Source organism: Malus domestica, chromosome 15 (genome assembly GCF_042453785.1).
Source record: "Malus domestica chromosome 15, GDT2T_hap1".
NCBI lineage: Eukaryota > Viridiplantae > Streptophyta > Magnoliopsida > Rosales > Rosaceae > Malus > Malus domestica.
Window position 1 is genome coordinate 14,805,689 of NC_091675.1, and position 27,292 is coordinate 14,832,980.

The 27,292-nt window shown below is 36.3% G+C and overlaps 3 protein-coding genes across 6 annotated transcripts; 2 read left to right on the forward strand and 1 right to left on the reverse strand.

The window, feature by feature from the left end:
- The first annotated feature begins 2,909 nt into the window (after positions 1 to 2,909).
- LOC139191719 (uncharacterized) lies at positions 2,910 to 3,965 on the forward strand. Its single transcript, XM_070812718.1, has one exon. The coding sequence runs from the start codon at positions 2,910 to 2,912 to the stop codon at positions 3,963 to 3,965; it is 1,056 nt and encodes a 351-aa protein (XP_070668819.1).
- Positions 3,966 to 11,810: 7,845 nt separating this feature from the next.
- On the forward strand, positions 11,811 to 17,527 carry LOC103400575 (uncharacterized). 4 transcript variants are annotated; one of them, XM_008339227.3, is made up of 13 exons: positions 11,811 to 12,172; positions 14,519 to 14,812; positions 14,957 to 15,030; positions 15,304 to 15,463; positions 15,579 to 15,603; positions 15,709 to 15,795; positions 15,923 to 16,094; positions 16,177 to 16,250; positions 16,418 to 16,487; positions 16,570 to 16,641; positions 16,717 to 16,850; positions 16,929 to 17,002; positions 17,111 to 17,527. In XM_008339227.3, the coding sequence occupies exons 2-13, from the start codon at positions 14,617 to 14,619 to the stop codon at positions 17,167 to 17,169; spliced, it is 1,197 nt and encodes a 398-aa protein (XP_008337449.3). In that variant the 5' UTR covers positions 11,811 to 12,172; positions 14,519 to 14,616; the 3' UTR covers positions 17,170 to 17,527. The 4 variants fall into 4 exon arrangements, 3 of the variants coding, with proteins under 3 accessions (XP_008337449.3, XP_070670364.1, XP_028950636.2); XR_003769433.2 differs by having other exon boundaries at positions 11,917 to 12,172; positions 16,722 to 16,850; XM_070814263.1 differs by having other exon boundaries at positions 11,927 to 12,172; positions 14,590 to 14,812.
- Positions 17,528 to 18,191: 664 nt separating this feature from the next.
- LOC103415788 (probable ADP-ribosylation factor GTPase-activating protein AGD14) lies at positions 18,192 to 24,965 on the reverse strand. Its single transcript, XM_029094802.2, has 13 exons — positions 24,586 to 24,965; positions 24,087 to 24,193; positions 23,586 to 23,647; positions 23,275 to 23,362; positions 23,104 to 23,165; positions 22,933 to 23,029; positions 22,316 to 22,771; positions 21,041 to 21,664; positions 20,469 to 20,570; positions 20,280 to 20,360; positions 19,394 to 19,664; positions 19,106 to 19,151; positions 18,192 to 18,818 (listed from the first exon to the last, which is right to left on the reverse strand). The coding sequence occupies exons 2-13, from the start codon at positions 24,180 to 24,182 to the stop codon at positions 18,680 to 18,682; spliced, it is 2,124 nt and encodes a 707-aa protein (XP_028950635.2). The 5' UTR covers positions 24,183 to 24,193; positions 24,586 to 24,965; the 3' UTR covers positions 18,192 to 18,679.
- Between the last annotated feature and the right edge of the window lie 2,327 nt (positions 24,966 to 27,292).

Sequence of the window (27,292 nt, forward strand, 5' to 3'; positions counted from 1 at the left end):
ACATATTTACGACGAGTTTGATACATAATTACGATTAAGCCTCATATAACGGTGTTCTACTTTTTCTTTAAGCTTCTATCATTTTGTATTAATAATAAATCCATTAGTTTGATGATGCAAGAGCAACATCACATATGCATACAAACTAAAAGGATTTACAAAGAAAAAGTAAAAGAGGAACATGGATGCCATTACCATATGAACATTATATTAGGTGTACACACACATATATATATATATATATAGTTTATTTTTTCTTCTTACTAATAAAAAAATCCAATGCTTTTAGGGTCTTTGGCAAACTATAGGCATATTGAAGATGGCCGGCAAATTCTAAGCAGTTCGTGATGCGCATCATCTACTTAATTTAATGGATATTTTGATTAGTTTGGAACCACTTCTATAAAAAAGTCTTGCATTTTTAAAGAATTATTTTTGTTCCTCATCATTAAATGATGATGATACTCACCATTTTATTTATCATTATTTGATAAGTTTAAATTTCAAATATGTAGTAGACTAACGTAAATCTCAAAATTTAAATTTATCAAATAGTAATAAATAGGGTGATAATCACTTAAAATGATGAACAAAAATACTCCCCTTAAGAAACTCAACGAATTATTTTTTATTAAAATTAGTTTTAGGAAGTTGGCTTATTAATGCAGCTTCGTACAAATATAACTGACTCAATAATTGAATGGTGCAGCCTATCATGTACCTCTTTTCACAAATAGTATGTAATAGCCTTGAGACATAGTACACCGTACACATCACATGATGTGACAGAAAATAATCATACTTATACATTTTGGTATAGATTCGATTTCCAACGATTTTTCACCTCTCTAACAACTAACTATTTAAACTATTGACACTATGATGCTACTAAGAATAATAATTTAAATTACACATTAATAGAACTCTTTGTCAATCAAAATAGGGTGAAAAGACAATTTAGTCTTCGATCACAATAAAAGAAGTAAGGTCATTAACATAATTTTACAAAACCAAACTTAGGGCTGGTTTGGTATTACTGTGCTTTGAAAAAAAATTGTTTCTGCTGTGTTGTGAAAATAAGCAGCTGTAAAATAAAGTAGCAGAGTGTTTGGTAAACTTTTTTATAAAAGTGCTTTTGAAAAGAAAAAAAAAGCAATATTATAATGCTTGATAAACTTTTATGTAAAACAGACGTGAAAAAAAGCCGGTTTTTCAAAGCTGGGTTTTGCAGCTTTATGTTTTTAGCTTTTTTTCACCAAAAAATGTGAAAAAAAGCTGAAGCTGAATGTTTATCAAACACAGAAAAGCTCCAAGTTTTTTGTATACCCACTTTTTGTTCAGAATCACCTCAGTACCAAATCAGACCTTAGCTGTTTTGGTTTAAGCCTCACCTATAGGTGATTTTAACATCTCTAATTTAAAAAAATAAAAAATACACTTTTTTCCCTCTCTCTCCACTCCTACGTTCTCTCTTCCTCTCTCCAATTTTACAAACAAGAACAAAAAAATTCTTACAGTGTGTGTGGTCATATACAAGTATAAATAATAAAAATCTGAAGTTGGCTTTTGCTTTCAGTTACGAAAACGGGCCTAAGTGATCCAATGGGCTGGGAACTTATCATAAAACCATGAAGCAATGGATGTGGGCCTAAAACAATTGTGATGGGAAAGCTTTGGGCTTCTTTGCACCGGCCTTCAAAATGTTTGAACTTCTTGATAAGGTTTAGCCAGAATATGGGCCTTAAATCGAAGCCCATCCAATTTCCACTAAAACCAGTTTAGCTTCTTCCCAACAATCTTTAGGCCGATTGCACAATTGAAGAAAAACGTTAAATCATGTCTCCTTTGATAACTACTTTCGTTTTTAGATTTCACTTGATAGGTTACAAGCATATAAAAAGTCTACGAGCGAAACATAAGCTAATAAATGTCGGAGAGAAGAAAGCAAAAGATGTTGTAAATAATGAGTATGTTTGCCCACATGTGTATAGTAATGTGTATAGTGAAGTATCACATGTGTATACTATATACTCATAAGCTAAATAGTAATGTTTTGTAATTTTCTATAAAAGTAGCTCTATAAATAGAGCACTTCAATTGTGCAAAGATTAGTGAATGAGAAGAAGAAAGAAAAGAGAAATATATCTAATAGCAATAATATACATTACTTCCTCTGCAACAGCTTGTGTCGGTATATTACTCTGCAACTGCTTCGTTCCTTCACCGAGTAAAGGTTATCTCTCTATAAATTTTGCCTATTTATAACACGTTATCAGCACGACTCTCTAATAATTTCTCATTTCCTTTCACCGAAAGAAAAAAAAATGTTTCCTCTAAGGTTTTTACTGTTCTTCTTCTTCCTCTCCCTCAATTGCTGGGTATACCCTCGCGAAGAACTGTTTGCACCATGTTTACTTCTAGTTCTCCAACTAACAGTCACTTATATCTTTGATTTCTTGTTTGGTGTAGATATTGACTACTAACCCACTGATTATTTATGCAATCCAAGATTGTGCGGTTCTATCGCCTATCTTGGACTGCAGATCTAAATTTTATCGCAATTTTAGGTGGTGCGGTATAATCGTCCACCCTGCTTTGCATATTTAAATTTTATTGCAATTTTAGGTGGTGCGGTATAATCGTCCACCTTGCTCTACATATTTAAATTTTCCTGTTGTTTAAAGTAGTGCGGAATAATCACCCATCCTATACTTATTTCAATGAGAATGGTGCGGTACAATTGCCCTTCTCATTAATTGTGTAAATCTCGAGCCTGAAGTTTCGAGTACTTATCATTTTGGCCTGAAGATCAAAAATTTGTAAGAACCAGAAGTTCTAACAATATATTTCTCCAGTACACATATTATTGCAAGTTCTTACACACCTCATTTTTCTTTCAGAAAAGGAAAATGGCAAACTTGGCAAAGCTTGATTTTGCTGCCCTGGACATTACTGGAAAGAATTACCTTACATGGGTATTGGATACCAAGATCCATCTGGAAGCAGCAAATCTTGGAGATACCATCAAGGAAGAAAGCAGCTCATCCTCTCAAGATCGGGCAAAGGCCATGATTTTTATTCGTCGTCATCTTGATGAGGCACTAAAGAGCGAGTACTTAACGGTTGAAGATCCGTTAGCCCTTTGGAATGCCTTGAGAAGCAGATACAATCACCAGACAACGGTGATTCTTCCAAAAGCTCGCTATGACTGGACACACCTGAGGATCCAGGATTTCAAATCAGTGGCTGAGTACAATTCGGCGTTGTTCAGAATTACCTCTCAGATGAAACTCTGTGGGGATACTATCACTGAGGAGATGTTATTGGAAAAGACTTTCAGCACATTCCACGCCTCTAACATGGTACTGCAACAACAGTATAGAGCGCGAGGCTTCACTGAATACAACCAGCTGATATCTGTGCTCCTGGTAGCTGAACAGAACAATGAGCTTCTCATGAAAAACCATAATTCCCGACCTACTGGATCAGCACCGTTCCCAGAAGTGAATGTTGCTTCCCTTGAAAGGAATACCATATCCTCTCGTGGCAATAATTACAAACGAGGACGTGGCCACAAGCAAGGTCGGTGGAAAGGGAAAAGCAAGAACCATGGTGTCCAGTTTCACAACCAGGTTCCAAGGTATAATCCAGGCCCGAACTTTAAAAATATCAATCGCCAGAAAGGAAAAACTCATGTGAACACTCCTAGAAGTCATGAAGGAGGTTGCCATAGGTGTGGTGGCAACGGACATTGGGCGCGTACTTGTCGCACCCCAAAGCATCTGGTGGAACTATATCAAGCCTCCTTCAAGGAAAAGGGTGTCGAGATCAATTTCCTTGACCAGGCTAAACCAATGGAAACCCCTGATCCAGTGACCAATTTATCAGGACAGTTAAACACAACCCACCTGGATGCTACAGACTTTATTAATGAAAGAGGGAATGAAGTTTATGGGTCCGATTGAATTATTTATGTTTAATGTACTCATGTTATTTGTACCTGTGGTTTAATGCTCGCATTTTCAATTCAATAAAAGTAGTATTCCAGTATGAATAAACTGCTTTTCCTTTACTCAGAGATCATGGATAAAAATTATGGTTATTCTCAAAACAAGATCAATGGCGGAGACTTTTGTCTTGCAGATAGCGCAACCACGCATTCAATACTTCGAGACCGAAAGTATTTCTCGAATTTGGTACTTGCAAAAGTAAAGGTAACAACAATATCAGGACCATCAGATGTAATTGAAGGCTCAGGAAAAGCCCAGATTATGTTACCAAATGGAACAATATTGTCTATAAAGAATGCATTATATGCTACTCAGTCCATTCGAAATTTGTTGAGTTTTAAAGACATACGTTTAAATGGATACCACCTTGAAACGAAAAGTGTAGAAAATGTGGAATATTTATGCATTACCTCCAATGATACCCAGAAGCGTATATTGGAGAAGTTGCATGGTTTATCGAGTGGATTGTATTGTACATACATAAAGACAGTTGAGGCATATACTGTCATGAACCAGAAGTTCATTGATTCAAAGGTTTATATGCTTTGGCATGACCGTCTAGGTCATCCAGGATCTACCATGATGCGTAGAATCATTACCAACTCTAATGGACATCCATTACTGAGCAAACACATTAATGTCTCGAATGATAATCCTTGCAAGGCTTGTTCCCAAGGGAAGTTGGTAATTAGACCATCACAACTAAAGGTTGATGATGAATCCCCATCATTTTTGCAAAGAATTCAAGGGGATATTTGTGGACCTATTCAACCAACTTGTGGACCATTTCGATATTTTATGGTTTTGGTTGATGCATCTACCCGATGGTCACATGTTTGCCTATTGTCTACTCGAAATGTAGCTTTTGCGAGACTTCTTGCTCAGATAATTAAGTTGCGAGCACAGTTCCCAGATCATCCCATTAAGTCCATTCGACTTGATAACGCTGGTGAATTTACGTCTCAAACCTTTGATGATTACTGTATGGCACTCGGCATTAATGTTGAACACCCTGTTCCTCATGTTCATACTCAAAATGGTTTAGCAGAGGCATTTATCAAGCGGCTTCAATTAATAGCCCGCACTCTGCTCATGAAAACAAAATTGCCAGTTTCTACATGGGGACATGCCATATTACATGCTGCATCATTGGTTAGATTGAGACCCATAGCCAACCACCAATACTCATCAATACAACTCGTGTTTGGACATCAGCCAAATATTTCACATTTACGAGTTTTTGGTTGTGCTGTTTATGTGCCTATTGCACCACCACAACGAACTAAAATGGGACCTCAGCGCAGATTGGGAATTTATGTGGGTTTTGATTCACCATCTATCATTAGATATTTGGAACCTTTGACTGGTGATGTGTTTACAGCTCGTTTTGCTGATTGTCATTTTGATGAGATAGTTTTCCCGTCGTTAGGGGGAGAAAAGACCGTTCCAGAAGAACGACAAGAGCTAACATGGGTTGTTCCCACCTTATCTCATTTTGATCCAAGAAGCACTCAATGTGAAAATGAAGTGAAAAAGATCGTTCATCTTCAAGGTATTGCTAATCAAATGCCAGATGCATTTAATGATGCTTCGAAAGTGACACAGTCATATATACCGGCTGCAAACGCACCTGCAAGAATTGATGTCCCCGTTGGACAAAATAAAGTGGCAGCGAATGATTCATCCAGTGCACGCTTGAAGCGTGGTAGACCCCCAGGTTCAAAAGATTCAGCCCCTCGAAAGAGAAAGATGAGGGCCCAATTGAACCCAAATGATATCATTCAAGAAAAGGAATTGAATGATAAATCCACAATTCGTGACTCTGTACTTCCAGAAAAAGAAAATGTCCTTGATGAGACACATGTCCCTGAAGAGACAGAAGTACATGAAAGCAAAGAAATATCCATAAATTATGCATGTACTAATGAATTGTGGGATCGAAATGAAATAATCATCGATGACATGTTTGCATTTGCAATAGCCACTGAAATTATATTAAGTGATGATATTGAGCCCCGCTCTGTTGATGAATGCAAACAGAGACAAGATTGGCCTAAGTGGAAAGATGCAATCCAGGCAGAATTAAATTCCTTGGAAAGGCGAAGTGTTTTTGAACCAGTAGTCCAAACCCCAACTGATGTAAACCCCGTAGGTTACAAATGGGTGTTCACAAGGAAACGCAACGAGAAAAACGAGATTGCAAGATATAAAGCACGACTCGTTGCACAAGGTTTTTCACAAAGACCTGGAGTTGATTATGAAGAGACATACTCTCCTGTAATGGACACAATTACGTTCCGTTATTTAATAAGTTTGGTGATTTCAGAAAAACTTGACATGCGACTTATGGATGTCATCACCGCGTATCTATATGGAGAATTAGATACTGACATATATATGAAAGTCCCAGAAGGACTTAAGTTGCCTGAAGCAACTAACAAACCACGGGGTATGTTCTCAATCAAATTAAGGCGATCACTATATGGGCTAAAACAATCTGGGCGAATGTGGTATAATCGTCTCAGTGAGTATTTGATTAAAGAAGGATATGCCAACAATGTCATCTGCCCTTGTGTGTTCATTAAGAAATCAAATACTGGATTTGCTATAGTGGCAGTATATGTCGATGATATGAACCTAGTTGGAACCCCTGAAGAGCTCAACAAAACTACTGAATATCTGAAAAGCGAATTTGAAATGAAAGACCTTGGGAAAACCAAATATTGTCTAGGCCTGCAGATCGAGCATTGTGTTAGTGGAATTTTGGTCCATCAATCAGCTTACATTGAAAAAATACTGAAGCGATTTGGCATGGACAAGGCTTATCCACTTAGCACCCCAATGGTCGTTCGTTCTTTGGACATTAAGAAAGATCCATTTCGTCCAAAAGAAGATGATGAACTGGTCCTTGGTCCAGAAGTACCATATTTGAGCGCAATAGGTGCTTTATTGTATTTAGCACAATGTACTAGACCAGATATAGCTTTTTCAGTTAACTTGTTAGCCAGGTATAGCTCTGCTCCAACAATTCGTCATTGGAAAGGAGTCAAAGATGTTCTACGATACCTTCGTGGGACAACAGATATGGGTCTCTTCTACTCAGACAAGCCCACAAATGAACAAATCCTTGTTGGATACGCAGATGCTGGTTTTCTCTCCGATCCGCATAAAGCCCGCTCACAAAATGGATATGTGTTCACTAATGGAGATACTGCAATTTCATGGCGATCAACAAAGCAAACGCTAGTTGCAACATCTTCCAATCATTCGGAAATAATTGCTTTACATGAAGCAAGTCGTGAATGTTCTTGGTTAAGATTAATGATCCATCACATCCGGAATTCATGTGGTCTACCTTCAAAGACAGACACTCCAACTGTCATCCATGAAGATAATGCAGCATGTGTCGCCCAGATGAAGGAAGGATTTATCAAAGGTGATAAGACTAAACACATATCTCCAAGATTTTTCAGCGCACATGAGCTTCAGAAGGCTAAAGTTATTGAAGTCAGACAAATCCGTTCTAATGAAAATTTAGCAGACTTGTTCACCAAATCTCTACCAAAGTGCACATTTCAGAAGTTGGTACAGGGAATCGGATTACGTCGGCTTACAGATTTGAAGAATGCGGAATCAGGGGGAGATACAATTCAGGGGGAGCATCCATGATACATGCATGTTGTACTCTTTTTCCTTCGCTTAGGATTTTTCCCACTGGGTTTTTCCTATCAAGGTTTTAACGAGGCAACCTAAGCATGCTCAACACCATCCGGGTAAAGTTGTACTCTTTTTCCTTCGCTATGGTTTTTTCCCACAGGGTTTTTCCAAGCAAGGTTTTAATGAGGCAACTGATGTTGATATGTGGGCATCCAAGGGGGAGTGTTGTAAATAATGAGTATGTTTGCCCACATGTGTATAGTAATGTGTATAGTGAAGTATCACATGTGTATACTATATACTCATAAGCTAAATAGTAATGTTTTGTAATTTTCTATAGAAGTAGCTCTATAAATAGAGCACTTCAATTGTGCAAAGATTAGTGAATAAGAAGAAGAAAGAAAAGAGAAATATATCTAATAGCAATAATATACATTACTTCCTCTGCAACAGCTTGTGTCGGTATATTACTCTGCAACTGCTTCGTTCCTTCACCGAGTAAAGGTTATCTCTCTATAAATTTTGCCTATTTATAACAAAAGAAAAAATAAAAATTAAACTGAAAACGAAACAGTGATCAAATTAGTCGTAGTTATTTTCTTTTTGTTTTCTTACGTTAATTTTCGTTCACTTTTTACTTGGCTTTTGGCAGTGTCCATCTCATCCTCTGGTCATTTCTGAGTCACATATCAGATGTGAAATGACCCATTCACTCCCTAAATTTCGATGTGCTGGTGAACATTTGACAACTTAAAGCCCAAAAGATACAATAAAAAACGAAAGTTAGAGAGAGCTGAATAGTTTAATGACGAATTAAACCATGCCTAATGACTATTCATGAGTAATCATGACCAGTGACTCATGTGAGTTGATAGCCATAAAATAAATTAAGTAAAGTGTAAACTTCATCTTGATTTAATACAAGAGGCTCCTTGATTGACGCTGATGGCCCATGTAACATCAATCTTTCAAATTTACCCATTTTAGGTGAAAAGGAAAAGTGAAAGTGACATGATTTATATTTATTTTATTTTTTTAACAAACTATATTATCGAATAAGCTAAGCCTCACAATAGATTAGCAATAATATAGTTCAAATTCATCTTTGGCTAAAATCGAATCTAAGACCCCTCATTTGCAAGTGAATAGGAATATTACTAGACCGTAATACTAACTGACAAAAGTAAAATTATATTGAGGTATATTCATTTGTATATGTTGAATGGGGGAGATTACCCACTAAGTCGAATTTTCTGGTTCTATCTTCTTGATTCCGTTTCTAATTATGCAAAATCAGACTATGGTAGAATTATTCGCTTTAGTTAAATTTTTAAAATTGACCTAGCACAAAATCAACTAAACAAAAAACCGTTAGCTGTTGGATTACCGAAAATGAAAATTTTGTGTTCAACTAAATAACATAGTTCATCTCTTTATTTTAAAACCTATAGATTACCATCACTTGCCGATTGTTTGCGAGTCGAACTCGCTCTCTTGTCACGCCTTTCACTCACTCGCTTGCAAGTAGATTCAATCTTTAAAAGACTTCAATTTTGAATTATTGTGCAACATTAAAAGAAGAATTAGAAAGTAGGAATAGAAGATTACTAGAACTTGAACTCCTCATACGCTCCTACTAGGAGAATGTATGGGTGGTCATATTTTATATCATATTTTGTAAAATTACATGATGTGAACGGTTGATGCGTTGATGGTTTGACTTTTTTTAATGATTTTAAAAAATAATCTAACTATCACCAACCGCATCATAAAATCTATGAAATATGATTTTTAAAATGATGTATTTTTGTTCACCATCTTATATATCTCCATTGGATGAGGTTAAATGTTAAAATTTATGTTTATTCTCTACACATATCTTAACAGTTAAACTATTTAATAATGATAAATACTATCACCAAGTGTGGTGAGAAAAAAAAATTTCCTAAAAAATTATTTAAGTAGCATCATCCTTCGTAATGGACATATGTGATGGGGAGAAGGATTATCTCCCCTCCTAATCTCTCTTCATTTTCTTCCATTCTATTTAAACTGTTAAGATTGAGCTACATTAACATCTTGTATTAATTTTATTAGAAAGAAATACAAAAAAAAAAAAAAAAAAAAACTGTGAGATGAGGAAATGAAAATAAGAGCAGAGAGAATCTTCCTCTGTGCCTCAAGTTACAAGCACGTGCATGCACGGATCCATACGTAAACGTTGCGGGCAGAAAACTGCATGAAAGAATCCTTCTTTAATTTGTAACTTCCCCATTTCTTTCTCTTCGTTCTTAAAAATCTTTTTTGTTTTATTTATAATTTATATGGAGCTCCGCCGAATTGAAAAGTGAATTTTATAATATTTATCTATCATGAGAAAAATAAAGATTTTTTCCAATTTTATTAGATATTATCGACCTTCTGATTTGCAATTTTGATGTGTCCATATTTGTTTACTAGATGTTCAATTTGACGATTGATGTCTTAATTTAGATTATTAGGAATAATTATGGTATTGGTGATCATCAAACCCTTGTATTGTGAGCTTACCTATTGATCTTAGAGAATATTTCTCAATTATACTCTGATCACCCACTAAACTCAAGCAGTCAACCTTAGTTTAATGTGAATTTTAACGAAAAGTTTCCGGTACTGTTCACTTTAATGAAAAATCACAATTTTACACTAAAAAGTCAATCCTGATACTATTCACCTTACCATTTATTTTGTCCTTATCGTTAAAACTCAAAGTTTTCAAGCAATTTTCATTAATTTTTCGTAATTTAATATAATCTTTTTAAGTTTAATATATTATATTCTTGAAGTTTTGGCCTTCAAAAGATTCTACACATCAATTTATCAATTATTTTTTGTGAAGTTAAACTTGTGACTAAATTAAGTGACGTCAAAATGACCTAAAAATACTTCTGACTTCAAATATGGGGGGTTGTGCATTGATTTTTTAAGTATATAAATATGCTTGAATTATCTGTAAATTGGCATGATAGATAATTTTTTTTCTCTTCAACTCATTTTGTTTCTGGTTTAAACCCTCTATCTCTCATTGTGTAGTTTAAAATAATAATATCATTTGTAATTTAAAAAAGAGGCATGTGATTTGTGTGACTAATATAATCAACAATATCACTGAATTTAATTAAATTACTGTCTGTTTTGTAGTGATTTTAAAGAAGAAGATTTATGAGATGGATTTCTATGCAATATATATACGCATAAACGAAAATAACATAGGGTTTCTTGTTGAATGCAAAGCTGGTATCATAGTAGATCATAATTAACTTAAAAACATGATTATGTCAAGCATGTCTCAAATACTAATGTTGCCGTGAGGTTGTTGGGTTGTTTTGTCCACCATTAGTTTCCCAAAGTTTATCACGACTAATAATTTTCGAGGACGGAATCATGCTGTTAATTGGAGTTGTTTTCCCAATTTGATTAGGTAGTCGGGCCGAAAGCGTTCTATTAGGGATTTGGTTCCATCCCAATTACTTTTAAATCGGGAAATGTACGTTGCAAGAGCAGTACGATGACCAAGTTCTGATATTTACTATGATCTGCCTAATTCTCAGAGTTTGTATACTCTCTTTTAGCTGTAATCCTCTTTTATCAATACAATACCGTTCCTTGTTAAAAAAGAAGAACTCATGTACTCTTAATCAAATTCCAATTGATACACAAGGATTGTTGTTGCGCTCTTACGTGTATCAACGAGCTAAAAACAGAAGTTAATTACTATGTTTAAGGAGCTAGGATAAAAGTAAAGTACTCTGAAAAGTAAAATGTGCCTTAAAATATGTAAACTTTTCGATTGATAAAATCTGTTTTACCCGCCGTCGATATAGTGGAGATCTATTATTGCTGCTCTGTGGACAAAACACATGGTCGAACCACGTTAGTTGTTGTATGTTTCTTTGTCTTTTTGTCAACCTTGCTTGTATTATTTTGTTGGGTTGTTTGTTTTCCGCATTATTAACCGGCTTCACATATTCAACAGTTAATCACTAAGAATGAGTGCATTCACCAAACACTAATCACCAATCATTATAATTTGTGTTGTTTAGTTTAAATTTGGCAATTTGTTCTCTCTTTAATTTTGGTTTGTATTAATATTTGGTTGATTAGGTTAAAACCGTAAACTAGTAAAATAAAACCTTGAAAGATACGACGAGAAGCGGAGACAGTAAGCTTACGGCGGGAAAAAGAAAGAATAAAGCAAGCCACCCAAAGCAAAGCAAAACCTCCTCAAAGCTCCCTCTCTCACTCTCTCTCTCTAAAACAAAATAAAACAGAGCTGCCTCTCTCTCTGTTTTGTCGTAATCTGAGACATAGAGAGAGAGAGTCTCAGACTCCCAGAGGTTTAGAGAGAGAGTCTCAGATTGTCGGAGGTTTAGAGAGAGAGAGAGAGAGAGAAGCTCTCGAAGCTCCCAACTCACTACTTGATTCCTCCATTTGTGCATTGCCCCATTTGCCACTTCATCTCTCAGGTACTCTATCTTTCACTCACTAATCTTTAATTTCTACAATTTTTCTCGACATTTATTTATTATTATTTTAGATGGTAAAGATTCGATCTTTCTCTGTGTTGGAGTTGATATTAATCTGGGTTCTGTTGTTCCTTCTCAAAATCCAAAATTTTGATTCATATAATTGCAATAGAACTGAGAAGTGAGAACCCCTTTCAAGTTTTAAAACTGTTCCGAGGATCACAAGGCTCAAATGCTGGAATTTCTGTTTGGTTGGTGAGAAACCGAAGGAAAACAAAATCGAAGCATATACATATAATCATATAAATATTCACATTATCACGATTTTTTTGTCTTGTTTAATATTTTTCTCAAAGAGTAAAGTCAGTTTTTTTTTTTTTAATATTTTTTTCTGGCACCTTTTTCTACTTTGCCTTCTTGGGTTGTCTTCCTTTTGTGCTCTTTGGAGACAGGCTAAAGCAAAAAATATGCAGATTTATATTATATTAGTGATAAAGAGTCAAATTACAAGTTGACCCATCTAATTATCAAAACATAAATCTCCATAAGTAGCTATTTCTTTAGCATAAACTTGCCAAAAAAAAAAGAGTAAAGAATTTGAGGGTATAATCGTCCTAAGAGCAAAATTGCAGAATTCAGCGGGAAGATGTTCAGGCACGGAGCACCCTTGCAGACTTGCAGTTGAAGAAATGCTCTCCTACTTAATAATACTAGCATATCGGCACACATAAAGTGTGAATTTTTTATTTTTTTGAGATAGAAGGAGAGAGGAAGAGAGTGATAGAGAATGTAGGAGTTAGAATTTTTTTAAAATTTTTTAATTTTAGAGATATGTTAGGATTATACGTTGGTGAGGTTTTGAAAAAAAAAACAGCAAAATTTGATTGTATGAAATTACATTTTTGCCCCATATTTATTATTCATGTTCTGTTTTAATTAGAGGGTTAATATGTTAGGATTATACGTAATTGAGGCTTTGAAAAAAAACAGCAAAATTTGGTTGTATGAAATTACATTTTTGCCCTATATTTCTTATTCATATTCTTTTTTAATTAGATGGTTAAACTGGTGATTTCATAAAATTTTAGTTGAAAATGAATGTTTTATTAATTAGTAGAGATAAAAATAATAAATTAATAAAAATAAAGATAAAAATAAAAATAAAAATCTGAGAGCTTGGAGCTGTGGACTACCACGTCATCCTCCCCAGGAAGTGGAGCAGATCAATCGAATTAGGATTCTTCTACTTTTTTCTTGCTTCATCAAATATGTGGAATTGTGGGTCCTACCATTGTGCTCTAAATCTAAGCCGTCTAAAATATTCACCGCCTACATTCCATAACTCTCAAGTAGATCCATTTGGCCTGCCTGCTTAATGCTTATTCTGCTGCATTTGATTCTAATCAAGCTCCATCGGTTAGGAGAGAATATGAAACCATTTTTCGGAACCATCGTTACACTGTCATGTAGAGTTATTAATTCATTCATTTTATAACATATATCAAGTCTTTGATAGATTAATTATGTCGGTTACTATAACACTCATATTATAACACTACGTGACAGTGTGACCGTTAGAATAAGAATTGTAGAAGAATATGCTTTAGCTCTCTATCATCAACTATGGTATTGGTGTTGTCGTGCAACGCCCGTTTCTGTCGTTGTAGCCCACTCAACCAAACTTCTGACCAAAAAAAAAACCCACTCAACCAAAAAGCATCCCAGTTATTGTGGTGATCTTGAGAATGTTTTGTTTCCAAGTGCAAGCCAAGTTAACCACCACCTCAAGGATAATGCTCTCTATCCCACTTTTCTCTGTTTTTTCTTTTGCTAACAAAGTCGACACCTTTTCCATGAACTTTGACACTTTTGAGTGTTTTATTTACATAATTTGTGCCCAAAGTTCCTTCTTTTGGGCAGAAATTTGTGACAAACACAAGTATGGCATGGTAGTCTTTGCTTATTCTGGTACACCTTTCAGCGAAATATAGAAGATGGGTTTTGTCCAAAATTCCATTTTTAGGTAAAAGATTGCATTTTTTGGGAAAAAAAAGATTTTATTTTGGTGCACGTCTAGTCATGTGTAGAAACGGGTTTCGTTTAAATCACATTTTTTTATGAAAAGATTGCATTTTATTTGGGCTATGAGACATGAGAAGAACTTGCATGAAACGAGTTCATCACCAATAAAAGTTGCTCTCCTCGAACAGAATCTATCACCAACCCATGTTGTTAAATACCAAACCAGATTTGAGCCCATTATTTTAATTTGATAGTCTTGACTATTTGGTAACTGTACGTATAGATCTCCTATGAAATGCATGTGATTTTCTCCCAACTATGCAGGGAAGAGAGTGAGAGAATCTGACAATTAGAGAGAGAAACCTCACTGATTTAAATCTGTTTGATGAAGAAAGCTTGATGAAGTGTTGAATGGAGTAGAAATGGAGGAGGGTGGATCAGCTGGAAACTATCAGTGGAGTGGACTCAAAGTCAAGGTTGATTCATGGTTCAGCCAATTTCGCAATGGCTCGAATCCATGGATGGCCAGATATGTCTATGGATTCATGTTTTTGATAGCAAATCTTATGGCATGGGCTGTCCGGGATTACGGAAGCAGTTTGTTGACGGAGATGGAGAGTAAGATTTGCCTTCTCTCCTCTACTCTACTTGCTTATGAACACATTGCTATAGATTCGATAAACATGATTAGTATCTTAAACATGTGGGTTAATCAAAACATTATTAGTGCAGAATGTTTAAAACCCTTTGGCTTGAGTGCAGGATTAAAAGGATGTCATGGTGTGAAGGATTGTTTGGGTGCAGAAGGAGTCCTACGTGTGAGCTTGGGTTGCTTTGTATCCTTTTTTTCTGTTTTGTTCTGCGTGGCTCAGTCTGAACTGGACTATTTCAATTGATGAGACGAGGTTTATCATGTAGTACACAAAATTCTGTGAAGATTTAAAAAAAAAATGGCAACACCATTCACTATTGTTTATGCATCTGAATTCGAAGAAGTAAACGCTTTTTCAAATTCCTTATAAACGCATCGATTCTTCTACATCACTCTTTCATATGATTTTTCTAGTTGTCTACGTGTGGATCAAAGTAAAACCTTAATACTTCATCAGTTGTTCTATTTCACAATGTTCCTTTCGACTGTTGGCACATCGAAGTTGAACGAGCCCAGAGATTCGTGGCAATCCGGATGGTGGTCTGCCAAGATTGTCATGTGGGTCTCCTTCATCATCATTCCCTTTGTGCTTCCTGCTAAAATCATTCAGCTATATGGTTAGTGTAATGTCAGCCCAATAAACCAAAACTGTTTTTTGCTATTCATCTTTTAAATTGCATTTTCATTTCGAAACTACCCAATTTCGTGCACCTGATACATATCTTTTTGCAGGAGAGATTGCGCATTTTGGTGCCGGGTATGATTCGATGTTGTTACATTTATTCCCTATGCACTTTCTTTTCACCTTTCGAAATGTGTTTCTTGGGTATTCTTTTAACAAGTTCTGGTATTGTTCTATCAGGGTTTTTCTCCTGATTCAGCTAATAAGCATAATCTGTTTCATTAAGTGGCTGAACGAATGGTGTCAGTCTACCAAATCAGAAAGATGGTAAGACTTTGTTTAAACTAAATCGGATCTCCATTTTTCGCAGACATTGGAAACAAATTCAATGTAGCTACTAGCCATATCGTTACTCGGAATTTTGGGCTAATTTAAATTTAGGATTTCACTGCAGCCGGATTTATGTGATGTTACTTGCAACTACTGCACATGTTGTATGCTTAGTGGGGATCGTATTGATGTACATATGGTATGCACCAGAACCAACTTGCCTCCTCAACATTTTCTTCATTACCTGGACATTAGTACTACTGCAACTCATGACCAGTGTCTCTCTCCACCCGAATGTAAGTTCCGCTAATCACCCTGCCTTCGGGTTTTCAACCTTGTTTTAATGTGGTTTTGCTGGCTACTTTCCACCCGGAACAGGTGAATGCCGGCATCTTGACTCCGGGTCTCATGGGGCTCTATATAGTATTCATCTGCTGGTTTGCTATTAGAAGGTACGGTTTTAAGTTTTGCTAGTGCAATTTGAGATTTCACAGATGCTATATGGCATTGCTGCATAATCTTTCAATATCTACGATCATGCATATAGTTGATCACCACCGTGTGACTCTGGTTATATTTGTGAATTCCGTTGATACATAATTGTTGCCTTCGAGTGCAGTGAACCAGCGGGGACAAGTTGCAACAAGAAGGCAGAGGATTCAACCAAAACAGATTGGCTCACCATCATAGTAATACTCTGCTCTTAATATTGCTCACAGATGGTTTCTTTTCTCCTACACAAACTTGTGACAATGACTTATTTGTTGACAGAGCTTCGTTATAGCCGTGCTTGCAATGGTTATCGCGACATTCTCAACCGGCATAGATTCCAAATGCTTTCAGGTTTGCTCCACCGTCTGAATAACTTTTAATCGATCACCTATATTTCATTTAGAATGCCCCTGACAACATCTGCAGTTCAGGAAGGACGAGCCCGTATCCGAGGATGATGTTCCATATGGTTATGGATTCTTCCATTTCGTTTTTGCCACGGGAGCAATGTACTTTGCAATGCTGCTGATTGGTTGGAATACTCATCAGTCCATGAAAAAGTATTTTTCGCCACCTTTGTGAATTAAAATTGAGCCCCTTTCTTTCTTGCTTGCTCAACAAGTTTCTTCATTCTGCAGGTTTACACTTGATGTGGGATGGGCCAGCACTTGGGTGAGGATTGTGAACGAGTGGATCGCCGTCTGCGTGTATTGTGAGTACAGAACGCAAAACGAAATCGATTGAGTTACAAATTGATGACAAGATTCTGCATTTGAGTTTTTCTGGATTTCGATTGAGACGAAACTTTTACGTTTTGCAGTATGGATACTGGTGGCTCCAATCATATGGAAGAGCAGACAAACGGCGGAATCCGCTTAAGTTGAGCAAGTTTATTTCTACATCTTGCCCCAGTCATCGGTTGTACATATGGGAGTGTCCAAGCATCGGCCTCGAGGATCAAAATTCGGCGCGTACTCTAGAAGAGCCTCCTCAGGCCACCATGGGCAGCAGCGCCGCCAGCACTTTACACCGATGAACAGACTGCAACTTCCAATTCCTACTGTGTGAAGATTAAGGAGGGAAAGAAAAATATGTACAAGTTACCCAATACTTAGAAGCATTTTAAGTCCTCCTACCCAAAATACCATATAGTGTAGTGAATTCACAACACTTTCTTCTACATATGTAGCATGTTATTATTTGTTATAATATTGAAAAAGAAAATATAATTTGGGTCCTCGGAAAGTTTCTTTATCTTTTTGAGGTCCGTGATTGGTTGTTGAAATGTTTGACGCATATTCCAACGGTTTACAGTTACAGAAAGGAAATTCGAATTAGAGTGCAAAAAGAGGCGCAATGTGTAAAGCAATTTGGCTACACCTGAGCTCACGATGTCTATGAAGATCGTATGTCCAACAAGAAGGGATCTGTACGCATCGGAGTAGGCTATATTTGCTCTTCACGAATTGACCCCAAGAGGTCGTTTGTTATGTTCAATACCATACCAAATTGCCAATTGGTTCTCTTGCAGTTGAGGACTGATTTAGCTACTCTGACTTCTGGCTCTGGGCACGGGTACACCACCAGCATAACATTCCGTGTCAATAATAAAATTTTGAATTTCTCTCCACGTGTACATTGATACAAAACATCACGGAAGTAAAAATGTTTTTTTAGTTTTTATACAAAGGTTAGCATGTTAATTAAGCAGTGATAATTACCAAGTAATTAACAGAAAAACCAAATAATATTGTCCGCCTAAATTTGACGTTAAGTAACTTGGAAGCCAAGAAACCAAAAGAAAAACCCGAAGCTGCAACGTTACTGAAAACAGAGAACCGAAGGCAAAACCGGAAAATAACGTATCGGAAAATAATCTCACCACTCGATCGACGATCGTATTAACGCAAACTGCTTTCACTATAAAATCATTGTTACTGTTCCACCAGCTCCCTTAGACTCGATGAGCTCACAGCAGAATAATGAGATGCAACATCATACAACAAAGTAGGCGAAGAAAATTAAAAAGGAAAAAAAGTAACACCTTGGCTAGAAAAAAGAAGATACCTAGGGTCCCTATTGAAGCAAACTCTACAACTTAATCCCCCTCTTAACTATACTCTCTCTCTCTCTCTCTCTCTCTCTCTCTCTCTCTCTCTCTCTCTCTCTTACAAACAACAAACAAATTGTACATGACGGGAAGTCGACCTTTTGACTTGTGACCCCCGGTGATGATCCAACAGAACAATCTCGCATTAGGCTGCATCGGATAACTTAAAAACTACAGAGATAGAAACCAAAACTTTCCATCCAGCAATTTGATGGGCAGCGGGAGCAGCAAGACGATGCTTACCCTACATGGGATTGGAGACATCTTGTGTTTTTTCATCTACCCAAATGGATTTCCCCCCGTTGAAGAGAAAGGATTTGGGGTAGCGGCCGCTGAGAATCTACCTGCCAGCTGTTGATCCATATTTAATGAACCAAAAGAAGCCCCATCGGTGCCAAAGCCTCCTGCCCATTGATACCTACAAGTAGGAAAAATAGGTTAGGGAAATCACAATTAACAAATAATCTCATCAAAATATATAAATCACTCAAAATTTTTCATACGCGTATTTATTTTTTTGGGGACTCGACATATGCAGAATTTATATTCAGAAAAGCAAGAAAGTCTTATGTTCCAATTGGGGATATAACACCCCGCATTTGTGAAACTATGAGGACATCTAGTAAAGTAGAAGAACCAGAGAATCTTAGAGCAACTACTAACTTTAGATAGTAAATATAAAAAAAAACTCAAACTTATGGTTACCCGGAAGGTGGGATGCTACTCGGAACTTGTTGCACCATGTAGGCCCCTGAGATTATCAAAACACAATTAGGCACTCATTTCTAATAAAGAAAGGGGTGTGCTATCCACACTCATTTTTACTTCTCACACACCGTTCTAATTTTCGGCTGTCCGATTTGATGAATTGAAGAAGATCAAAGGACGGAAAATAACAAGATGTGTGATAGAAGTAAAAAGGAGTGGGCTATCCACACACCTTTCACTATTTACTTGATGAAAAAAAAAGGGGAAAAAGCAGCAATATTTTACTTGGTGGCATCTGTGATGCAAATTGTGGTGGCTGTGGAGGCACTTGTGATGCAAATTGTGGTGGCTGTGGAGGCACTTGTGATGCATACTGTGGTGCTTGGAGAGGAACTTGTGATGCATATTGTGGTGCTTGGGGAGGCACCGCTGGTGAATATGGTGATGATTGGAGGGGTATCCATGCTGACGAGGGAGCACCAAGGCTGGACATGCGCATTAAACCCGATGGGGATAAAGGCTGGGCATTTGGTAGGGGAGCTTGCAAGGAAGGAAACTGCATCAACAGAAAACACATCAAAGAAGCTCAAATAGATGCATCAATTGATGAGATATCAAGAACATATACAGCTAAAAACAAATGCTTAAGTCCTGATTTCAACTAATAAAGTATGTTTTCTTGTGAGTCATTGATTTGAGCAAACTAAAAGTCAATCTATCTAAACAACCACGGGACGTAAAACTTGTTCTGTTACGGATAAGAATAAGGAATGAGGATTCAAGATTTCAAACTCTTCCAGTATTATATATAGACAACCACAAGATTTATGTTGTTAAAGAATTGGCCAATAATGTACATCAAACTAACACAAGCAAGCGATTCCAGCCACCTTTAAGTTTGCTAAATTTATTGAAATAAAGTATTTCCTCACTCTTGAATTTAATAGTGATACAACCTTCCTGTTATAGTTCTACTTCTTACTCAAACTTCCCTTTCCAAGTCTACTCAATCTTCTAACGGATTGATAAACCATACGAAATTCACAAGTTCAGCAAACATGCATGTCATCATATATTCTTTTACAGATTTGTCAAATAACAATATAAAATACCACCAAAAAAGTAGAGGTGCATTAATTAGGATAACTTAAGATGAATTGAAATCACATACTGCTGAGGCTTGTATTTGAGGTTCACGGTTTACATCAAATGGGTTTGCTGACTTTGAAGACTGCTGATAATTGGGCATGGGCTATAAACAGAGATTCAAATACAACAAGTTTAAGAAATGGTTTATACCAGTCATTTTGTGAAGATGACCAACTCATTATCTTTAAAATGTCAAATTGAGAGACAATACCACTGCAGTGTTATATGGCATAGGAAACCCCATACCACGAGGACCAGTTTGCCATCCAGGAACTGGTGCAGGAAAGGATGAATAGTTCATTGCAAAAATATCCTGCAATCAATTCAGATTTAATCAAATACATGCGTACATACATATATAATTGATATTTCACTTTTGGTCCCTAAAGTTTAGGTCACTGCACTTTGGTCCCTGTAGTGTAACCTCAACAAATTTGCCCTTATAGTTTGCAACATTTTCAATGCGACCAAATTTTCACTTTTGTCACATGGTTGATGGAAAATTGAAAAGTTTCTATACGTAAAGTTCACATTTCAGAAAGTCTCAATTCCACATTTGTTGCATTGGTCACACTGATATTGGATTTTGGAGAAATTAGTGCAAAAATTCACATGTTCTCTGTGTGACAAAATGTAAAACAAAAATGCTAGCAACTACAGAGTAAACTAGTTTAAATTAGAACAAGGGTTAAAGAGGAATTGGGCTTAAACTACAGGACCAAAAAGTACATCTAGCTTATATATTATGATGATACCAGCAAAGCCAATAAAAAGTACAATTACCGCAGGAAGTTCTCTTCTTCCAGTAGATTTTGCATCCCCAGCTGACGATTGTGATGCAATAGTCGAAGTTCCATCAACGGAAGGCATGTATTGTTGTGCAGCACGTTGAATACCAGCAACAGGGTATAATGAAGGTTGATGTTGCTGCATGGTAGGCCATTGGCCAGAAGCAGCATCTTTAACATGGAAATTACCACCATTTACTGGGAACGCTTGAGATCCGGGGGCAGGAACCGGAGCACCAACAGGGGGAAATGTTGACAAGCTGCTTACTGGTGCAACTGTGGGAGCACCAACATTACCAGCAGTCCCAGAAGTATAACTAGGGACAGGTGCTGAAACTGATAATTGTGATAGTAGAGATTCTAATGAATTCACATTCGCAGGAGCTTGAGGTACTGTCACTGCTGGAGCAACATCAAAAGAGGCCCAATTGTTGTCATTGGTTGAATTTGCTGGCTGTGGGAAGGATTGAGCTACAGTAGGTTGTTGCGCTTGAGGAACTGCAGCAGCTGGAGTAGGTTCAATATCAGCATCAAAATCAATTAAACTTCCAGAAGTCTCCGGCTTCACTTCCACTGGGTTCCCATTAGAGGAGGCCAAGCTGCTGGACGACACATTTCTCTGAAATTATTTAAAAAAGAGTATAAAAGCAACTTTACTATATTATTTTGGGAATGATAATGAAAAGACAAAATTACCAAACAAATACACTATGCGATCATCTTCTATGTAACATAACTAACACAGATATCACTACGGGAAAGTGTGGAGCATTACGGTAAGCTGACATGAAGACATGCTAAATCAAGCAAGCAAAAAATGCAAACATAAAAAATAGTACAAATAGAGCATCTATACTTGTTTAGACAAACTTATGAGAATAATGAGCAGCAATTAAACTCAAAGTAACCAAACATAATGAAAACCAGCAATGTATTAGTTCAAGCCAATTTAATCATAAAGTGAACTGAATAATCAGACAAGAAAATACTCCTGCAGATTTTTTACCACTAAAGTTCGGAAATACAGATTAAAATTGCAGACATGCAGGGGATCACAATCACGTGGATTGTGACTAAATATGTATCCACAGACACTAGCAGCTCTTTTACATATAATGGCTGAAACATTATATTGGTCTCACATGTAAATGAAAACAGTGTAACAGAGGAATATGCATTAAAAAACCATCAAATGTTTCAATCACAAAATGAATACTTTGGGAAGACCATATTTTAACACCAAGATGATTCAGATGAGAAGCATCATCACCTGTGTATGCACAAAGCTATCAGTAGCTCTAGCACTGTTAGCTTTTGGAGGTTCAATTATACGGAGAGGTATTGTGTTCTCCCCCAAAATCTCTCTAACAGGCCGTACAATAGGGGGACTGGACGAATATAGATCTCTTGGTCGTTCAGGTGATTTTCCTTCCACTTTAGAATCTCCATCAGATATTCTACGATCATCACTTCGACTCCCATTTCCAAATCTATCTTCTCGACGCCAATCATTCACAATTTCTGGTCGACCAGGACTTCTCCTATAATCACCAGACTGCCGACTTTCTTGATCATATCCCGGACTTCTTTGCCCATCATAACTTCTTCCACCAGGACTAGACCTATCACTGAAACGACGGTCATATTTATCATCATATGGCGGGCTTCGAGAGCCACCCTGATATGAATCCACTCTTCTGTTGTCATAGGAATCTTCTTTCTCACCCTGTATGACATGTAATTAACAAATTAAACCCATAAACACTTACAACAATTTCATTGTGATAGAAGAATAAACTGAATCAGTATGTTGACTTTTTTTTTTTGGAAGTCATCAGTATGTTGACTTTAGGTATATGGTAGCACTTGGTATAAAGGATAGCTCACCATTTTCCCCTTTGGAGGCTTGTCCAAGTTTCTCTCACCAGTATATCTTCTATCCACGTATACATGCTTAATAAAGTCTCGAAGTCTCTCAACATTACTGGAATCAAAGATTTGAATCAGCACCAAAGTCATTACTGGCACTAACATAATACTGAATAAAAGAGTACTAACCTGCTGTCAGGAAAGGAATTACGTTGCGGGTCCAATTCTTTATGATAAATTTCCTTTGCACGCTGTAATGGGGAAGCAGAGAGGAGCCCAAGATAAACTGAGAAGATAAGCAACAGAGAGAAAGAACATCTCACGTATCTCGAAGAACTGAGAAGAGAGATGCATGAATACCTGATTTCCCCCTTCTTGAAGGGCATTAACTTCTTGTGAAGTAAATTTGGCCATTGATACTGATTTTACACGGTGTGTGAACTCACGGCTGGAAACATTTCATGCAATTAACACAATGTAAGCAAATCAATAAGTGGTGTGCTCAAAACATGAAAGGAGAATATTTAAAATATATATATAAATAAAAATAAAAATAAAAAAACCACTGCATCCCCCTCCGCCTCTACTGAATCTACAGTTTTACACAAACATACAGAGAAAAGGAATATATATCTTTAAGAAATAATGCAGCAGAGCACATCATGACTTACTGTATTCCACTGCAGTTCGTGCAAACAAATGTCCAGAAATTTGTGCAAACATACTGTGGCCCCTGCTTGGCAGAAAATGAAATTTAAAGACGAATGTAAGTTGTAACAACAAAATCAAACTTTTTACGTATAAATTTACCCACGTGCACTCTTTGAACTCAAAACCATAGTATTAGTCTCATGACAAATCTTTTGGACATAAAAATTGCTCCTAAGGTTCATATAAAATATGGTCTGTGTGATACTTCATCTGACTTGCTCAAGTTACATTCTCCAATAATTCAATCGCATCTATCATATAGTTTCTTACTCACTAATGTAAAATATAAGTTAATTTGACTTTACATAATTTCAGTAAACATAGTTTGGACCGAATTCCATCTAGTTCCATTAAACCATAATGAGATACAAATAATACAATTATCAAATGTACAAGTGACGTGTGAAACAACGAAAGCAACAATGAATGAACTTTGAACAAGAAAGCAATGAATTGTGTACCAGACTGTTGCAGTTGATGCATCTGCGATTCTCCGGAAGTTTAAGAAGGCCGCGAATAATTCGTTCATTTTTCTCTTCCTCCTTTCGACTCGCCATTCTCACACTCCCTGTTTCATCATAAACCATAATTACTACCAAAAACACATAAATTCGGACAAGACGCGGAGTTGAATCATAACTTGGCCACTAGAATTCCAACAAATTGAGCTGAAATCATTACGCGATTTTTAAAGTTTTGCATCGATTTCATTTCCAGAAACCAATGAACTGAAACTAAATTAAACCAAACCAATCAGTCGACAAACACAATCGAAATCTTCTACAAAATTCAAAGTCCTATCCTAAACAACTAACTCCAAATATTCTTTTCTCAGCCAACATTTTCTAAGCAACCAAACAGACCGCAACCTGTTCAGTACAGAAACCACCATACTGCGGCGGATCTGAAAAATCAGAGCCGCCAACGAGCATTTAAACAGCAGAAACGAATAGTACTGACCTCAATTCGCTGCGGATGGAGGAAGAAGAAGCAGTTCTGCTTCTTCAGAACTCTAGCCAAACGACGTCGTTGCAGAGATCCACCGGCTGCCGCGCTTCGTGTGTGTCAAATGGAAGGTAACAGGTCTTTGGAGGGCGTGTAGCTATGGCTGTTGTACAGCTCAGAGCTTAACCATACTCTGCTTTTGATTCCTACAGAATGCTAAGAGAGAGAGAGGATGAAATTGGGATATTATACGGTGTTCACGGACACAGGGAATTACCCTGTCCCTACGGTCGAGGCGTTCGTTCGCTATATTGACGGGGGGGCGTTGCTATCGCTATTGCTTGAAACAAGTCCGTGGTGCTTCCAAAAAAATAAAATAAAATAAAATAAAGAAACAAGTCCGTGGTCACACAAGGCGACTTGACTGATTAATGGTCAATTTACCATCGCAATTTCCACTAATCATCATTTGGGTTGGGATGTTTATCCAGGAAGCACTTTTTCACCGGGTTTTACTCGGTTAAAGTTTTAAAGGTCGTTTTCTTTCACATGCTCCTTAATGTACCGGTTTTGAGTGATGTTTGAGGGAAATTCATTATTACTTTTGGAAAGAAAAAAAATTATATAAGTATTCCAATTGCGTCTATTCTTGAAGAATCACTTAACAAGTGTAACTTTCTTGATAAATTATCGACGATGAAGCATTAAAAACGTGTTAGTAGATCACATAAGCATTTATAACTTGTTTGTCAAACGCTAAATGATTTCCAAAATATGCATGAGTTTTTTTTTATTAGTTTAAAAATATTTTCAAATAAGTATCTGATTTGATATCCTTATTTAAACTCATGTAATTGGCACGTGAAAAAAAAAATCATTTTATGTGTTTGGTAATGAAGAGAAAATAACGAAAATCCATTCCTCAAGATGAAATTGGGGCATTTTTATTCGTTGATGGGAGCAAATTGATCATAAAAAATAAAAAAAAATTAATACTTGTATTGATTTCTTATGGGAAAAGAATATGAAACTCGAGGTGGTGGATGAAGGGTTTCACCTTCTTCCTATTTTCTCACGGGCTAGCTATAATAAGTAATTCTCATTTCTCAATCACAAGCTTATTAGCATGGAAAAATTTTAGTATTTCAAATTAAACGTAACCATTATACAAAATTTACAAACGAAATTGATACGCGAATCTTTATGTCACATCCCGGCCCGGATCCCCATCACATCCCGTGCTCAACTCCGCCGTAGCACGATATTGTTCACTTTGGGTCCTGACCACGCCTTCACGGTTCTGTTTTTGAAAACTCAAACGAGAACTTCCCAGTGAGTCACCCATCATGGGATTGCTCTCGCGCGAATTCGCTTAACTTTGGAGTTCCGATGGAACGCGAAGCCAATGAACTTCCAAAAGACCTCGTGCTAGGTAGAGATGAGAAGCTTACATGATCCACTCCCCTGGACGATGTGAGATGTTTTACTAAAAAAAAGATAAAATTAGAAACAGATTGTCATACTTTAGAATAACAAAAACTCTCACATAATTGAGATACTTTTCAATTGGAGTTTTTCTTTTAAACACAGTAAATATATTAGTTTTGAAATGTTAATATTTACAGTCCGAAATTATTTTAATTTTATTTCTTCTCATACTTTGTACTGTTCTGGATTTGTTGATATGTGATTTTGTTGTTAACCTTAAATTTCACGAGAGTTTGTGGTGCTACGTGTCTGCATATAATTCCAAACCTTAGCTGGCAATAATGCCATACTATCATGCCACTTTGCTGTTAAGGTTGGCCTATTATGTCACACCGGCATTTAGTCATCATTATTAAAATGCAAGCATTTGTAATTGTCATACTTTTAATATAACATTCAATTAATCTTAATCACATATTATAAAAGATACATTCTTATCTTATCCATGCGAAGTGTTTACTTTAATTTATACTAAGAACTCATTTAATATTACAGTCTAATGATATTACTCTTTATTTGTAAGTGAGAGGTCTTATGTCTGATTTTCGTCACAGGCAAATTGAACTACTGTGAGGCTTAGCCCACTCATTCATCCTCTCAGTATAGATTCTCGTTTATTTAAAAAAAAAATACGCTAAGAAAATGGTGAAAAGTTTAAACTCACGACTATTAAAACTGTGTACAATATCCGCAATTTGCACCCTCTATAACAAGAGAATTGTGAGAGGGCAATGACCTTGTACAAAGTCAATATTTGGTTGAGAATTGAGATTATAGTTGCAAAATGGATAAGATGAATCCAACCTATTCATCTATTTGGCCTCACATCACAATCATTCGACCATGTTTAATTGAATAATCAAATATGCCGGCTTTTGTATCTTTATTAATCAAAAGTATTTTTGAAACATGTGACCTAAGTCTATGTTTTTTATTTTTTATAATATAATTATATTATAAATTTGTTGAGCTTAAGTAAATAAAATAATTTTTGTCTTAGTTTTCTACTTTTCTATAAGACTGAAGTGGCTACTCATTTACAATGTTATTACGTGTTATGTAAAACAATCAACATCTACGATCAACCTTATATCGATCGAGAGAGTGGGTAAAATATGGTGCTTATAAATTAAAATCAAAACAATTGCATCGTTTTGTATACCTTTGTGAAATATATGATACATATTGCGTGAAAAACGAAAACAATTACGTGATTTGTACCTTCGTGCTTATG